The sequence below is a fragment of the Entelurus aequoreus genome, linkage group LG07 (assembly GCF_033978785.1).
Source record: "Entelurus aequoreus isolate RoL-2023_Sb linkage group LG07, RoL_Eaeq_v1.1, whole genome shotgun sequence".
NCBI lineage: Eukaryota > Metazoa > Chordata > Actinopteri > Syngnathiformes > Syngnathidae > Entelurus > Entelurus aequoreus.
Genome location: NC_084737.1, coordinates 50,624,973 through 50,641,483, shown reverse-complemented (window position 1 = coordinate 50,641,483; position 16,511 = coordinate 50,624,973). Strand labels below are relative to the sequence as shown.

At 38.9% G+C, this 16,511-nt stretch overlaps 2 protein-coding genes across 2 annotated transcripts; both read left to right on the top strand.

The window, feature by feature from the left end:
- Positions 1 to 1,240: 1,240 nt before the first annotated feature.
- On the top strand, positions 1,241 to 16,266 carry mtg2 (mitochondrial ribosome-associated GTPase 2). Its single transcript, XM_062053864.1, has 6 exons — positions 1,241 to 1,573; positions 3,709 to 3,856; positions 3,919 to 4,034; positions 4,100 to 4,318; positions 4,387 to 4,525; positions 15,056 to 16,266. Exons 1-6 carry the CDS (start codon positions 1,388 to 1,390, stop codon positions 15,451 to 15,453), a joined length of 1,206 nt encoding a protein of 401 aa, XP_061909848.1. The 5' UTR covers positions 1,241 to 1,387; the 3' UTR covers positions 15,454 to 16,266.
- On the top strand, positions 8,934 to 12,465 carry LOC133653976 (opioid growth factor receptor-like). The gene has a single exon (XM_062053865.1). The coding sequence runs from the start codon at positions 10,005 to 10,007 to the stop codon at positions 11,187 to 11,189; it is 1,185 nt and encodes a 394-aa protein (XP_061909849.1). The 5' UTR covers positions 8,934 to 10,004; the 3' UTR covers positions 11,190 to 12,465.
- Positions 16,267 to 16,511: the final 245 nt, after the last annotated feature.

Sequence of the window (16,511 nt, the reverse complement as noted above, 5' to 3'; positions counted from 1 at the left end):
GCTCCCAAGCACTGACACAATGTGGTAATAGCGTGGGCATTGTCCATAATACAATACATCCGACACTGATTGTTATTTATTACTCCAGTACTCTTGTCTTGTTCTGTATATTGTACAGTATTTTGTATAGTGTTTTGTATATTGTACAGGATTGCTTATTATTTTTATTGGATAGTAGTCTGTTTATTTCAATCCTTAGTTTTATCTTTATTACCTCTTGTGTAATTTATTTTTATCCCATATTTGTTCCCACTACCACACCTTAAGTTGGAGCCCTTAATCTCGTTATATGCAAATATAATGACAATAAAGTACATTCTGTTCTATTCTATTCTATTCCAATACCAGGCAAAACTCCAGCAATTTGGGAACGCCGGAATTCCCCGTGTTGCACTGTTTGATGTTCTGTACAGTCTCGGAAACTTCAGCGGGACTTATAGACAAAAATTTAACTCTTTGGTGTAAATGTCTGGCATCATGTTTGGAGGAAACCAGGCACCACTCATTTCCAGGCCAATAAAATCCATACAGTGAAGCATGCAGATGGCAGCATCATGCTGTGGGGATGTTTTTCAGTGGCAGGAACTGGGACACTAGTAAGTGTAGAGGGAAAGATGAATGCAGCAATGTGCAGAGAAATCCTGAATGAAAACCAATGCTTTCCATCCAACCTGATGGAGCTTGAGAGGTGCCACAGAGAGGAATGGGCAATACTGTCCAGAAATAGGTGTGGTAAGCTTGTGGCATCTATTTCAAAAGGACTTGAGAATGTAAGTGCTGCCAAAGGTGCATCAACAAAGTATTGAACAAAGGTTGTGAATACTAGTGTACCATTTATTTTATTTTAAAAAAATAATATTTTCACAATGCCATTATTGTGCGTAGAATTTTGAGGACAACAATTAATTTATTCCATTTTGCAATAAGGCTGTAACATAACAAACTATGGAAAAAGTAAAGTGCTGCGAATACTTTCCGGATACACGTAAGCTTGTCATTGTTCGTCACATTGAAAACATGAATTGCACACTGCATATGAAACATTATTCTCTTCACACTGATATAAAGTGTGTATAGGTAAAAAAAAAAGGACGTAATTCCCACTTGGCCGATATGCTGTTTCAGGTAAAATGTCCTATATTTCTATATTTACCGCTCTGTCAGCGCTCATGTTGCATGTCATACCTCAAACAATCCGCAGGATGGCAGTAAACAATCAACGAGGCGGGTTTTGTCCCCTTTTGCTTCCCGTACCCGAATCCGCCATAATAGAATTTCCGTTTGAAGTAGTTAAAACATTTTAGGTTTGGGGGCGCAATACTTTATCCTATTAATTGAGAGAACTAGTTATCATACAAAGAGTATCATTCTACTACTGAACGACCGAATGCTAGCAACATTATCCAGAGTTCGGCTCCGGCTACTTCATAGAAGACATTTGGGACTTACATGTCTGTTGGCAGAGAGAGAACTCACCTTGAAGGTTCCAAGCAAGTATGTCAGCACCTCTGCTCCACTGCAGGCTAAAGCCAGAACAAACGCAAAGAAAAGGGAGTTATCCGAAAAGAAGCTGGTAGGTTTGTGACAATGTGAGATGTTCATAACCATGTGAAAATTAATTATTAGTCTACTTGTTCATTTACTGTTAATATCTGCTAAGTTTCAATTTTAACATGTTCTATCGACACTTCTGTTAAAATGTGTGTGTGGGGGTGTGGGGGGTACTATCAACAACAACTAATACTAATGAATATGATTCATTAGTATCGCGGTACTATACTAATACTGGTATACTGTACAATCCTAATCACAATGTGATATGGTGATACATTGCAATGTTCTACAAAGATAACCGATACATTTCCAAATATAGCTTAAAACACAGATTTTTGTACACTTCATGGCAGTATCATATTCATTGGACAAACTGAGTCAAAAACAATGTAATTCAAACGATCTATTTTCATGTATTGTAACTGTACAGAAAGTAGATCAAGTTTCTTGCCACTTAAATGTCAAATATTTGTTCCTACATTTTAATTGTCAAATTATTGTACTGCCTTGCTCACCACTAACATCACACAGTTGGGTAGCAGTACAGCGACACTTTTCGGAGCAGAGGTGCAGAAGTTGTCCTTGAGTAACAATCAGCCCAAAAAATGACTTAAACAGAAACAAAAAAAGAACTCAGAGAGATCAGACCTCTATCAGGTCGACCTACAAATAGTAAAATAAAAGTACTGAGTCTAAATCCAATCAGTGATCCGGATTAGCCCCAAAATGTAATCACTTGTTCTTTATCCCATTTCTGACATTTCCTAAAATGTAAACAAAAGTCCACCCGTAACGTTTTGAGCTATCTATAGCGGAATGAAAGAAACTGAATGAACACTCATGCCTTTTTCTATCTTTGTCTCTGCGGCGTGCTGGCATACCCACAGACACACGCACACACAGAACCGAAAAGGTAACGTTACCCAGATCAGGCCCACAATCAAATCAGTTGTTATTTATCCCCAGTTTGGATAGTACTTGAGAGTGTCACAAAAATCAGCCGATAGCTTTTTTGAATTATTTTACTAACTGACAGACAAACCAACGATAACAATTACTTAATAATACTACATATTAAAGGGTTCATATTATGAATTTTTTTGTACTTTTGTAATGTTTCTTTGGCGCTTCCATATGGAGGCTACTGACAGATATGTTAGAAGTATACGTGTTATATGTGTTTTATGTTGCATGATTGCACCAAGAAAAATTCCTAGTTCTCAAACAATAGCAATAAAAACTATTCTGATTCTGATACTACGTATTATAAATGGCAACAGTGGAGGAAGCATGTGCATGTACCAGCCAGTCTGCCCAAAAAACAACAGACTAGAGAAAAAGAAGGAACTTAGTGATTAAAATAAAATAAAATGATTCAAAGTGCGTCGGTTAAAACTTTACCATATATGGAGATATCCGCTGAGGTCACCAATGGTAAAAACATCACAAATGGGGAAAATTCCAAACAGCTTGTTTAGAGGAAGTATGAAGGAAGGCAAGATTGTTTTATAAACATCTCCGCCATGCCTCCATGGTTCGATTTCAAATTTTCTAGACTTATTCAGATCCCAAATGCACAAAAACTGGGTTGCATATGATGTCACATCCGTTTTTTTTCTTTGTGACTTAATTTACATGATGGTCAACCAGCTTAATTGTAGCATTAAAACAAGTGAGAGTAAGTGTAGTTTAAACAGAAAATGCCGTTTTGCTGTTCTGTTCTTGGGTGTTCCAGTCGTTCAATTAGAGAGATAGGAAAGAGCTTCCATAGAGTTTCAAAAGAAGTGGCCCATAAAGGTAATAAAGTCAGGGAAAAAGCTAAATTGCGTAAAAGGAAATGGCTCTTAAAAATATAATTGTCATTATCTTGTGGAGTATAATCGGACCTTACTTGTGTCTGCAGCGGTCACTTTGTAAAATGTTTTTTGAACATTTTATTTGTTTGAGAAACTTTCTGCCCGGGCAAACCTTTTTTGAACATTTCTGTTGGAATCCCATTTTATTCACTTCTCCAAATAACACTACAGTTTTTTCTTACTTGTCTTTTTGGAAATAGTAGTTGATAAGAACTGCTTGTTATGTTTTTGTGAGAGTTTGTTTCAATGTTGTTGTTTTTTTTTGTTTAAAGTAGCAGCACCGTTTGTTTCTATCCAGACCCACTACTTTGTAGACCACCGACGTGTACGGCTGGTGGCCGGTTCAGGTGGGAAAGGAGCCTGCAGCTTTCACAGCGAGCCTCGGAAAGAGTGGGGTGGACCAGACGGAGGAAACGGTGGTGATGGAGGGAGCATCTTCATAAAGGGTGAGAAAATAGCATGTGCCAAAATGTGTTTAAAGCTGAATCCCTTATTTCTTGTCTCTCAGCTGATCGGGTTGTGAAGTCTCTGGTTCAAGTAGTCCCTGTGTACAAAGCAGAAGATGGGCAATCAGGGGGCAATAAGAACTGTTATGGTCGAAATGGTCGCCCATCATTTATTTCTGTGAGTGCAGATAATACCTGTCAAACTTCTTGAAAGTTGTGTCTCACTTATGTGTTTTGTGGTAGGTTCCAATTGGCACTGTGGTGAAGGAGCAGGGTAGGATGCTTGTAGATCTTTCTGAGCATGGCCAGGAGTATATGGCTGTGTTTGGAGGAGCTGGAGGAAAGGGGAACAGGTTTTTTCTGTCCAATGAGAACCGCGCTCCTGTGACTGCAACCCAAGGAAGTGAGGGCGAGGAGATAGTTCTTCATCTAGAGTTGCGCACTATGGCCCATGCTGGACTGGTGAGAAGAAGCTCTTGCAGTTTGAAAAGGCGCAAAATGTTCTGTAATAATTGATTTATTCCATCCAGGTTGGGTTTCCAAATGCTGGAAAATCTTCTTTGCTGAGAGCCATCTCCAACGCCAGGCCTGCTGTAGCTCCTTATCCTTTCACAACACTCAACCCTCATGTTGGAATTGTCAAGTACAGAGATCACGAGCAAGTTGCAGGTACTTAAAGGACCAGATGACCGACTTTTTTACTAACAAGTTCACTTCATTTATTTTTTGCTCCTGAATGTGAATCTGGTTGTCATTTGCCATAATATCAATTAGTTTTTGAGTAACTGGTAGATAACTACCGGTAACTGTACTTGGAACATCCCCTTTCCATTGCCAGATTTGATATGCCACCCCCTCTTGGTGTGATGTCATCCACAGAACTGAAGCCTATTTTCCTGCATAGACAGTGTGGATAAAGGCATGTAAAACGTATTATTTTTATCATTTAATAGCATGTTTTTAATCATTGGTTCATAACCGATATGGTTAACATTATGGTCAAAAAAGAAATATAAACACAGTACCTGCATTATCCTTAAATCTAATAGTTGGAATATAAGGCCCTAAAATGTCTTAAATTCCATCAAAATCTGGTTAAAAAGTTTTGAATATGACCATGACCGTTCTTAAAAATAGATTAAAATGTTATAAATCTATAAACGTCTGGCTGGCTTTTAAACATTTACATTTTTGAAGGCGCTATTAAAGAGGAACTGCACTTTTTTTTTTAATTGTGTCTATCATTTACAATTCCTATGTAAGACAAGAACAACCGTTCATCTTTTTTTCTGCATTCTAAATAGAAAATACATTTGATCACTTTAAAGGCCTACTGAAAGCCACTACTACCAACCACGCAGTCTGATAGTTTGTATATCAATGATGAAATCTTAACATTGCAACACATGCCAATACAGCCGGGTTAACTTATAAAGTGCAATTTTAAAATTCCCGCCACACTTCCGGTTGAAAAACTCCTTTGGATATGATTTATGCGCGTGACGTCACAAAAGCAACGGAAGTGGTTGTACCTCATCGGACCCGATAGAAAAGCCTCTTGTTTTCTTTGACAAAATTCCACAGTATTCTGAATCTTTTGCAATTTGTTTAATGAACAATGGAGACTGCAAAGAAGAACGTTGTAGGTGGGATCGATCAGTGTCTTAGCGGCTAAGTACAATACTGTTAATATCCGTGATATTTGCATTAGTGTACTGTCTTTAAGGGTTTGGGGAACGCGCATGCGCGAGTGAGTTGGTGGAGAACTTGAGTGTGTGTGATCGTGACTTTTGGCTAACAGCAGCTCGTGTATGTGTGTGCGTTACTTTTTGAACTACAACCAGTTACCGCTTGTTAATAAAGCGATTGAGCAATTTGTTTAATGGACAATGGAGACTGCAAATAAGAAAGTTGGAGCCGGTGGAGCAGCGGACTACAGCAACACCAACACCAGGAGGTTGTGTTGTGTTTTGAGCAGGATAACAGACGCACTACGGTGAGTACAGCTTTGGCTTCCAAACATTTGATCGATTGCCCGTACGTGCGTGTCGATATGTGCATGTGACGTACGTAACTTTGGGGAAATATATGTTTCTTGCCGACTCTGATGGCGGCCGGGGTGTCGTCAAAAGCGTACAACGCCCGCCGCCGCATCTAAGTTAGCTACGCAGCTAGGTTAGCTTCTGTTTTTTTAGCTTCGCCAAGCGGAATATTATTAATCGTGTATTTACATGTTCATGGTTTAATAGTATTATTGATCTTCTGTGTATCCATCCAGTCAGGTTTTTTTTTATTTAGTTTCTATCTGCATTTGAGACTGATGCTATCGCGTTGGCTACGCAGCTAGGTTAGCTTCTGTTTTTTAGCTTCGCCAAGCGGAATATTATTAATCGTGTATTTACATGTTCATGGTTTAATAGTATTATTGGTCTTCTGTCTATCCATCCAGTCAGGTTTTTTTTAAATTTAGTTTCTATCTGCATTTGAGACTGGCGCTATCGCGTTAGCTACGCAGCTAGGTTAGCTTCTGTTTTTTTAGCTTCGCCAAGCGGAATATTATTAATCGTGTATTTACATGTTCATGGTTTAATAGTATTATTGATCTTCTGTCTATCCATCCAGTCAGGGGTTTTTTAATTTAGTTTCTATCTGCATTTGAGACTGATGCTATCGCCTTGGCTATGCAGCTAGGTTAGCTTCTGTTTTTTTAGCTTCGCCAAGCGGAATATTATTAATCGTGTATTTACATGTTCATGGTTTAATAGTATTATTGGTCTTCTGTCTATCCATCCAGTCAGGTTTTTTTTTAATTTAGTTTCTATCTGCATTTGAGACTGCTGCTATCAAGTTGGCTACGTAGCTAGGTTAGCTTCTATTTTTTTAGCTTCGCAAAGCTGAATTATTAATCGTGTATTTACATGTTCAGTCGCTGTGAATGTCCATTTCGCGTTCTCGACTCTCATTTTCAAGAGGATATAGTATCTAAAATGGTTTAAAATACAAATCTGTGATCCACAATAGAAAAAGGAGAGAGTGTGGAATCCAATGAGCCAGCTTGTACCTAAGTTACGGTCAGAGCGAAAAAAGATACGTCCATCACTGCCTTTCAAGTCATTCACTGTAACGTTCCTCATCTATGAATCTTTCATCCTCGCTCAAATTAATGGTGTAATCATCACTTTCTCGGTCCGAATCTCTCTCACTCCATTGTAAACAACGGGAATTGTGAGCAGCACTACCGCTTGTGACGTCACGCTACTTCCGGTACAGGCAAGGCTTTTTTTTATCAGCGAGCAAAAGTTGCGAACTTTATCGTCGATTTTCTCTACTAAATCCTTTCAGCAAAAATATGGCAATATCGCGAAATGATCAAGTATGACACATAGAATGGATCTGCTATTCCCGTTTAAATAAAAACAATTCATTTCAGTAGGCCTTTAAGCATTCATTTCAAAAACGCATCACAATGTGCACTTTTTTTTTTAAACATCACTGATTATTACTTACTGCAGACTTCATAAGAGCCAACAAACGTAACAAAACATCACTTACTGCACAAGGTCTGTTGTCACTAAGTGCCGACTCCTGGGATATTCATATATTCCCATTTAGTTGAAGAATGACTCATAGTAAGTAAGTTAATTTTATTTATATAGCGCTTTTCACAAATAAAATCACAAAGCGCTGTACAAAACATAGGTGAAGTAAAACAACAATTTAATTAAAACAACAGGGGCAACATCATAAAAAGGATACAAAGTGGATTAAGTATAATCCTCATAATCCTTGCGAAGAAAAAAAGTGGGGTGGAACCAAGCGCAGACCAAGCGTCTTTTCATGTCTTTCTCAACATTTATGGGTCTAAATTTGATGCCAGAGTTGATCAACTCGTCAGATTATCGTCTTCATCCTTCTATCCAGGTGAGAGGCATTATTTATGATCTAGAATAAACCTTTGAGCTCCGAGGCGTGAAAGCGGCTCACCGAAGCCTCTGAGCACGAACTGTTAGCTCCCTCTGATCACGGCGCCGCTAAAAACAGTTTGTCTCCGGTAGCGCTTATAATAACAATATCGCTAATATTTGTTTAATATTCTCGTCACAAAATATAAATGGTGCTTTTTAGATGTTTTTTAGAGGGAGTTATGGGCGGAATAGAGGACCTCTCATTGACTCCATCATAAGATGATTTTTATTTACGAGTTAGAATGCATTTTTAAAAATCCCATCCGTCGTTATAATGATTGTGAACGATAGGCAATATTCCCCAAAAAGTCCAGTTCTCCTTTAACAAATACAAACTGGAACTGATTAATTAGCTATGCAGCCCGATCATTATTTAACCGAGCACAACCAACTGTTGATGTGTGGGTGCGGAGCAGAGCTTAGCTGAAAAGATAGTTTCGTTGTACTTGTGTAATGACAATAAAGTCCTATCCTATCCTATTGTTGGAGCCAGTTGGAGCCTATCTGTATTATTTATTTATTAAGTGTTTGACAATGAAATCAAATAATGTCAAGAATGATGTTAATGAATTATTGGATGTTATAGATTTCATTGTGATTGACTGATTGTTTTCAGCTGCTTACGCTCCTACTGGTGAGCCACTTCCTCCTCCTATAATTAAGAAGACAGGACAGCGGGGGGCCCTTTGTCTGTCTATCATGTTGAAGGAGTGAGGAATGGAACAGTTTGTTTACCGCTAAAACAATTTATTTTGAAGCCACGCTAAACAAGCCACGCTAAACAAGCCACGCTAAAACAAGTTATTTTGATTATGTTGAAAGTCAACCACGGAGAATATTTTTTGTTTGTGAAAATAAATTATGATCATTTGGAATCTAGAAATATCTCCGCGAGTGCTTATTAAGGAATTCAGTGAGTCAAACACCTCCTCCTCAAGACAACTCTGCATTACTTTATTTTTATTTTTTCGAACTTTTTGGAACGCAAGAGTAGCCGCTACAAGTAAACAAACTCCACTGAAGACCCAAAAGACCAACCAAGATCGCGCTGCACCGATGACAGCCAGCAGCCGGCGGGCCGTGAGTAAAATCAGCCATGATGATGTCATGAATGAACGCGCCGCTGCGCTGTATGGAATCAAAGGAAAGTTGCAGATTGTGGATGTGAAATGCAATAAAACAGGATGTTGGAAGGACATTTAAGAATGAAATAAGTGGACATTAAATTGAGCTGTGTGATTATCTGGAATGATGTCTGGCACACCTGAGACGGCAGCTGAGCACGACGACATGCTGAGAACGCGCATTGCTTCGCGCAGAGGCAGACTGGGCGCGTGCACGGGGAGTCTAAATGAAATAAAGACTTTGATGACTGATGTTAGAAATGCTGATAAAGTCAATGATGCATTTGAAGCATTTAAAGGAGTTGTGGATGAATTTAAAAATGCTCACAACTTTGTGCAAGAATTCTTATCAGAAGAGGAAAAGGAAAATGATTATTATGACTGGTATGAACCCAGAATAATAAATTTGAATTATTTCATGAAAGATGTTGAAACATGGAAAAGAGAAATTGCACAATCAAAAGTTGGACCACTGGACAGCATATCAAATGTATCTCACAAATCAAAGTCTGCCACTGGATCAAAAGCCTCCAGATGTTCCTCAGTATCCTCAGAATTAAAAATTGCCAAAGCGGAACAAGCTGCCACAATGGCTTGAGCTGCTGCACTTAAGGAAAAACACACCTTGCAACTGGAGGAAACAAAGCTTAAAGCAAAGATGGAGCAAATGCAACTGGAGGAAACAAAGCTTAAAGCAAAGATGGATCAAATGGAGTTGGAAGCAGACCTCGCAGCATCAACTGCTAAAATACAAATCCTTCAAGTGAATTAAAACTAATCAGCCAAAGACACAGCAGCTTTGCTACTTCAGTAGCTGTGTATACAAAGCCAGCAGGATGCACTGTAAAACAACCATCTGTTCCACAACAACCTTTTCAAACCACACCCAGTGGTATCATCCCTTCATGTGGATATTGTCATGGCAAACATGCTCTGATTGACTGCTCACAATTCAAAACACAGTCACATGACAACAAGGTTGAATTTTTAAGAAGGCAAGGATATTGTTTTGGTTGCCTACTAAAAGGTCATTTAAGCAAAAATTGTAAAAGAAGATTAATGTGTCATGTTTGCAAAATGAAACATCCTACTGTACTTCATATTCCAAGTGAAAAAGGCCCAAGACAGGCAAATCAAGCAAAGTTCATTGCTGAGACAGAAGAAACCCCTATAAGCAGTACTCTTGTTTCAGCCGGTGATGCAACCGGGGCCGGGAAAGACTGTGCACCTGCAATCATGCCAGTCAGAGTTAAGACGGCAATCATGGAGGACGACTGTGTGTGTGCTTACGACTCGACCTGGGACACAGAGAGTGATGGAGAGGACCAGGCCGCAGATGGTCAACATCGTCGATCTAGTCGAGACAAAAATAAATCTGGTTGGACTTCAGAATCGTGGCATCACACGCCCAGAAACATGAGGGCAGCAAAGGACATGCAGAACTACAGAAGAGGATACCCTAATCTTGCAGATGAAGAGTGCTCAGAGGACAAAATGAAGAATTTGCCGTTTTACCTCAATAAATTCCCCTCTTCACCTGATAATGTCTACATTGAATCGTTCCTCAAAGAATGGAAGAATGACTACAAAGAGCTGGAGAGTGTTCACTCATACATTCAGTGGCTGTTTCCACTCCGAGAACCAGGGGTAAACTACATGGCTTCTGAACTCACCAAGAAGGAAATTGAGGCCTTTAAGAGTAATGAGGATGCAAAAAAGAGGCTAGTGGAGTCCTATGAACTCATGTTGGGCTTCTACGGTATCCGCCTGGTTAACAAAGAGACGGGTGAAGTGACACGAGCAGACAACTGGAAAGAGCGCTTCAGGAACCTTGAGCAGAACATGCACAACAACATGCGCATCACTCGCATCTTAAAGAGTCTGGGCGAGCTAGGATTTGAGCACTATCAGGCACCGCTCGTTCGCTTCTTCCTCGAGGAGACTCTGGTCAAGAAAAACCTCACCAGTGTTAAACACAGCGTACTTGACTACTTCCTGTTTGCGATTCTGGATAAACAACAACGCCAGGAGTTGGTGCGCTACGCCTACCTTCACTTTGAACCAAAGGATACATTTGTGTGGTGTCCCAGGAAGATTCAGAGGCAGTTTAAGAAGTTCAGGAAGAAAGAAAAACATTGGCATTCCTCCTCTTCTTCTTCCACAAAAGACCATTACGAAGATAAAGAAAAATCACGGACTCCACCAAGGACAAGACCATGGACCATGGAACAAGGAAACATATAACAAGACCATGGACCATGGAATAAGGAAATATATAACAAGACCATGGAACAAGGAAACACATAACAAGGCCATGGACCTAAGACCATGGAACAAGTAAAGACATTTCCAGATTCCAAAGGCTTTGTGAGAAGTGTTTTGGTTAAAACCAAGACCAACACGGTTCAACGACCAATAGATGAACTCTGCCTGCTAATGGAAGCAGCTTGATGGACTGAGGGGGGCTTCGGTTCTCCAGACTCGATGACCACTTCAGATATGACTATGGACTTTGATGAGACTTGACTAATAACTCAAGTAACTTAATTAATTTTGAATTTGAAGAACATAATTGTTTGGATTATATTGTTCTATTATGGCTCCTGTGAATATTATTATTTATGTAATTGTTTTGCTAAAGCACACAATTAGGGGCCGGGATGTTGGAGCCTATCTGTATTATTTATTTATTAAGTGTTTGACAATGAAATCAAATAATGTCAAGAATGATGTTAATGAATTATTGGATGTTTTAGATTTCATTGTGATTGACTGATTGTTTTCAGCTGCTTACGCTCCTACTGGTGAGCCACTTCCTCCTCCTATAATTAAGAAGACAGGACAGCTGGGGGCCCTTTGTCTGTCTATCATGTTGAAGGAGTGAGGAGTGGAACAGTTTGTTTACCGCTAAAACAATTTATTTTGAAGCCACGCTAAACAAGCCACGCTAAAACAAGTTATTTTGATTATGTTGAAAGTCAACCACGGAGAATATTTTTTGTTTGTGAAAATAAATTATGATAATTTGGAATCTAGAAATATCTCCGCGAGTGCTTATTAAGGAATTTAGTGAGTCAAACACCTCCTCCTCAAGACTACTCTGCATTACATTATTTTTATTTTTTCGAACTTTTTGGAACGCAAGAGTAGCCGCTACACCTATCCTAGCTAGGTTACGAAATTTGGGGCTGTAGAGCAAACAATTTGATGTATGATTTAATCCAGTAGATGGAAAGTAAAGCTGGACAATTAATCAAATGTTGATTTTGACTTCGATTGTGGCTTCTCACAATCATGAAAATATAATTATCGATATAAACGATTATTGGGCAGCGGAACATGCGTGCAAATTCCTGAGCTTGTAACAGGTAATCGGATGAGGGGCAAATGAGTGCAAAAAGAGCACGTCTACTAGAAGTTTGGGATCTCACCACGTTTGCTACTTTTTATTTAACACAGCGCTATGTTTTCGTAGTACAATAAATACAGTCAGACCTGTTTTAGCGGCCACCTGTCTATGGAGATCTCTTACCGATACCAGCTCAAAAATTTCCCCCCGCAGAAACAAGTAGTGTTATATACCTTGTCAAAAGCGGCCACCTGTAAAAGTCTGAACAGTTTTTTGACTCTGTATAGCGGCCACCGATATCAAAATCTGCCATACCACGGCCCGTGAAATTTCATTTCTTAGGCGGGATTTGCCGTGGCCGCAATGGGATCCAAACCGGGGGGTTGCGAGCAGCCAGACCATGCAGTCGCACCGGGACTCGGCAAGTTTACCGAAGCTCCCCTAAGCTTTGTGCAGTTGACTTATCCCCAAAAGTGTGGCATGAATGGAAAACAGCATCCCATTCACGTGAGCAACAATGAGCAGGCTCAAATTCAATAACACTGTTCAAGCTTAGAAAGTTTGCAAACCTGTATTTTAGAAACAGTTTACTACAAGTCCGGGTGCATGCACACGTACCTGTAGACGTAATTGTTTAAAGGTCAACATGTACGGAAATTCTAAATGGCGGCCAACCTGTCTATTGTGGTCACTTTGTTTCCCTTGAGTGGTCACTATAAACAGGTTTGGCTGTACTCATGTTTTCAAATGAATTAATACATAATCATACTATTAAGCGTGATTACAATATCAATCAAAATAATTGTGATTACTTTTTTTGCACTAATTGTCAACCCTAATGGAAAGGTATAAAAAGTTTTTACCGATTTAAGTCTGGTCAGGACCCGGATATGGAGGGTAGCGTTTGTAAACATTGTGGTGAAAGGGAATGGAATGAAAAATAAAAAGTCGAAAATCTAGGATAAGTCAGTGTCAAAAGATGCTATAACGCTACCAACACCTGCACAACTGTACAAGAAACAACTTACACCTCCCTTATCCAATGGAGAGGTATTTAAGTAAAGTGGTGCCAACTGCCAAAGGAGATCCTTATGAGATCTTTCCTAGTAAATCATACTATTATACACAGTAATCAATCAATCAATCAAAGTGTATTTTATAGCCCTTAATCACAAATGTCTCAAAGGGCTGCACAAGCCATAACGACATCCTTGACTCAGATCCCACATCAGGGCAAGAAAAAACTCAACCCAATGAGAACAACGAGAAACCTTGGAAGGGACCGCAGATGTGGGGACCCCCATATCTGCAAAAGTGAACCATTTAGTATTAGCAGAGGTTGTGGCAGTCTCTTTCACAAACCTGCTTTCTTCCACAGTGGCCGACTTTCTGGTTGTTGTTACGTGATAACACTGGATATGAAATATCTACTGCAAGAAGACTTTACAACATTGGGCAAGGCTTTGGAATTTACTGAAAATCTGAGAAAAGGCTATCGCAATGTTTGCCATTGTTATTTTCCAAACAAATATAGTTTAAAATAAAGAGTCTTCCGGTATTTTGTTTGGTTCAACATTTAGTTTTCCAATGTAAAATGTATGAATTCATATACATTAGTTATAATTTAATCTGGGCCTCTAATTTTCTTTCAGGTCTTTGTACTTTTTTGTCAGTATGGATGTAAAATGGTCTTAAATTGTATTCATCATGTTCTTAAAAATGTCTTTGAAAGTCTTGAATTTGACCTGCATAGACCCTGTATAAAACACTTCCCTTCTCTTCCATGGACACCATAGCCTGTGTTTCCTCATGCTCTTCAGCATTTCTTCAAGCATCTTGAGGAAAACATCAGTAAAAGAATCAGAATCAGAATAGTTTTTATTGCCATTGTTTGAGAACAGGTTCACAAACTAAGAATGGTTCTTGGTGCAACGTGAAAGAGGACGCAAAATAGAATAGTCGTGGCTTACCTTGTTTTTCTCTTGTTTTTGAGCGCAGTCTGCTCTTCTCTCTCTTTTTCCACTGGTTCGGACTCAGTCTTTATCCCCTCTAGGGGCCTCCTGATTTTTAGAATTGCATTTGGCTTTGACTTGGCCAGCGTCTACCCCGCCTGCCGCCCGAATGCAGCTGAGATAGGCTCCAGCACCCCCCGTGACCCTGAAAGGGACAAGCGGTAGAAGATGGATGGATAGATGGATTTTCCTTTTTTTTTTCCATCAAAACTCCAACCAAAACCTTTCTTCTTCAAAGTCAAAATCATTAAAATGGTGGCTAAAAATGACACTCCTCTTGCTTGGTCTGTCCCATTTTGAGTGGAGAGGTCCATACTTTCCGCATACTCCCATCATTTGTAAATGTGTGTAGGCTGACCCCTACTTTAGGTCTATAACTAAAACCTGCAACCATGCATATGGCAGACATATTTGATCATTCCTTCACATTCTGTGTGAATCGAGCGTGATTCTGGATGAAGATGCTACACATACTGTGCAATATGGAAATGCCTTGAGTCTTCTGTATGTGACGTCAGCAGGCTGATGTAGTCCGTCCACAGTTGAAATGTACTGAAACTCGTTAGAATGCATGCCTGATATCACTACTGTGTGTATTTTGGGAGCATTTTACCTTTTAACACACATTTTAGGTACATGACTTGCCAATGTTGTCAGTATTAGAGATGCCATTGAAGTAAAGCAGTTTAGACCGTCAAAGGTTCCACTGGATCCTGCTTTTAAACATGTCTGTCTTCTGCTTGATGCAGTTGCTGACATCCCAGGCATCATTCGAGGAGCGCATCAAAATCGAGGCCTGGGCGTCTCTTTTCTGCGACACATCGAACGCTGCCGGTTCCTCCTCTTTGTGGTGGACTTGTCGTCCCCTGAGCCCTGGACCCAGCTCCAGCACCTGCGCTATGAACTAGACCAGTATGAGCCTGGGCTCTCTCAGCGACCTCATGTCATCGTCGCCAACAAAATAGACTTACCCGAAACCCGGGAAAAGTTCCGGACTTTGAAGAGCCGTGTGACTCAAAGAGTCATTCCTGTGTCAGCGGTCACTGGACACAACACAGAGGAGCTCATTCTCCACCTTAGAGAGCTGTATGACGGCTATCTCCATGGAGACGGTAGCACAGAGGAAGGAAAGCCTACAAGATGGTAATAAGTAATTGTTTATTTTTAATAAACATAAAACACTTTCCCATTGTTTTGTGAATAGATGCTATGTTTTTAAATCATATTCCTTTATTGTAGGTGAGTTTACAAAATTGAAAATTGTGCAACAAACTGGTTCACAGATCATTAACAAGTTAATTCCTAATTATTTACATACTAGACTGAATTTAATAATTTTAAAAGCAGATTTTCTGACTGTCATACAGTTTGGACTGACAGTATTTACTTGACCGCTTGGGGGCAGTATCGGACAAACTGCTCCAAAACAATTGTTAGTTTTCCTTCTAAGAGTAGTGTGTAATGGAAATGAAATAATACATGTGATTTTGTGTTTATGTTTAACTAAATAAAGTAGTCCAGATGTAGTTTTTTTTTTTACAATTTCAGTATATTTTCAGAAACAAATGACAGGAATATGAATGTAAAATAATCCAAATTATGTTTAATTCTTATTGTTGAATTTCAAAATCTGTCAAAAATGTTGGTGACGTTTTTGCATTTTTTTTAAGCCAGACAAACAGGAGTGGACGATACTAGGAATTTTGATATTGAATAAATATAATATACAGACAAAACTGTCAATTAGATGAAAGTGTCCTTTCAACAGGTGGCCCACAGGCCACATTTGGCCTGCCAAAGTCTAATTTTAACACCAAACATGACCCAAAAAATGAAATCATGCATAATCATTAATGAAGGTTATGTATTGTAAAGAGACTGCATAGCTTAATAAACAATGAAGAGTTCAAATCTAAGTCAGGTTGAGCGATTACATGTACCATTATTGTTTTATTTTTTAAAAAAGTATTGTATTAACATTCTGGTAATGTTTATTCATATACTCATACAGTATATAAATGTGTGTGTATATAAATATATCATGTATAATATATATATATGTGTATATATAATATATAAACTATATATTATGATATAATTGATATTTGTATATATAATACATGTATATATATATTTATATATATATATACACATATACATATACTATATGTATATATATTTAACTAACAACTCATATACTGTATA

Excerpts from the sequence above, each read along its gene's own strand:
- LOC133653976 (XM_062053865.1), top strand. The coding sequence starts at position 10,005 with ATGTGTCATGTTTGCAAAATGAAACATCCTACTGTACTTCATATTCCA.
- mtg2 (XM_062053864.1), top strand. The coding sequence starts at position 1,388 with ATGCTAGCAACATTATCCAGAGTTCGGCTCCGGCTACTTCATAGAAGA. Across the intron at positions 1,574-3,708 it reads AGTTATCCGAAAAGAAGCTG|ACCCACTACTTTGTAGACCA; the intron begins GTAGGTTTGTGA and ends GTTTCTATCCAG. Across the intron at positions 3,857-3,918 it reads AGGGAGCATCTTCATAAAGG|CTGATCGGGTTGTGAAGTCT; the intron begins GTGAGAAAATAG and ends CTTGTCTCTCAG.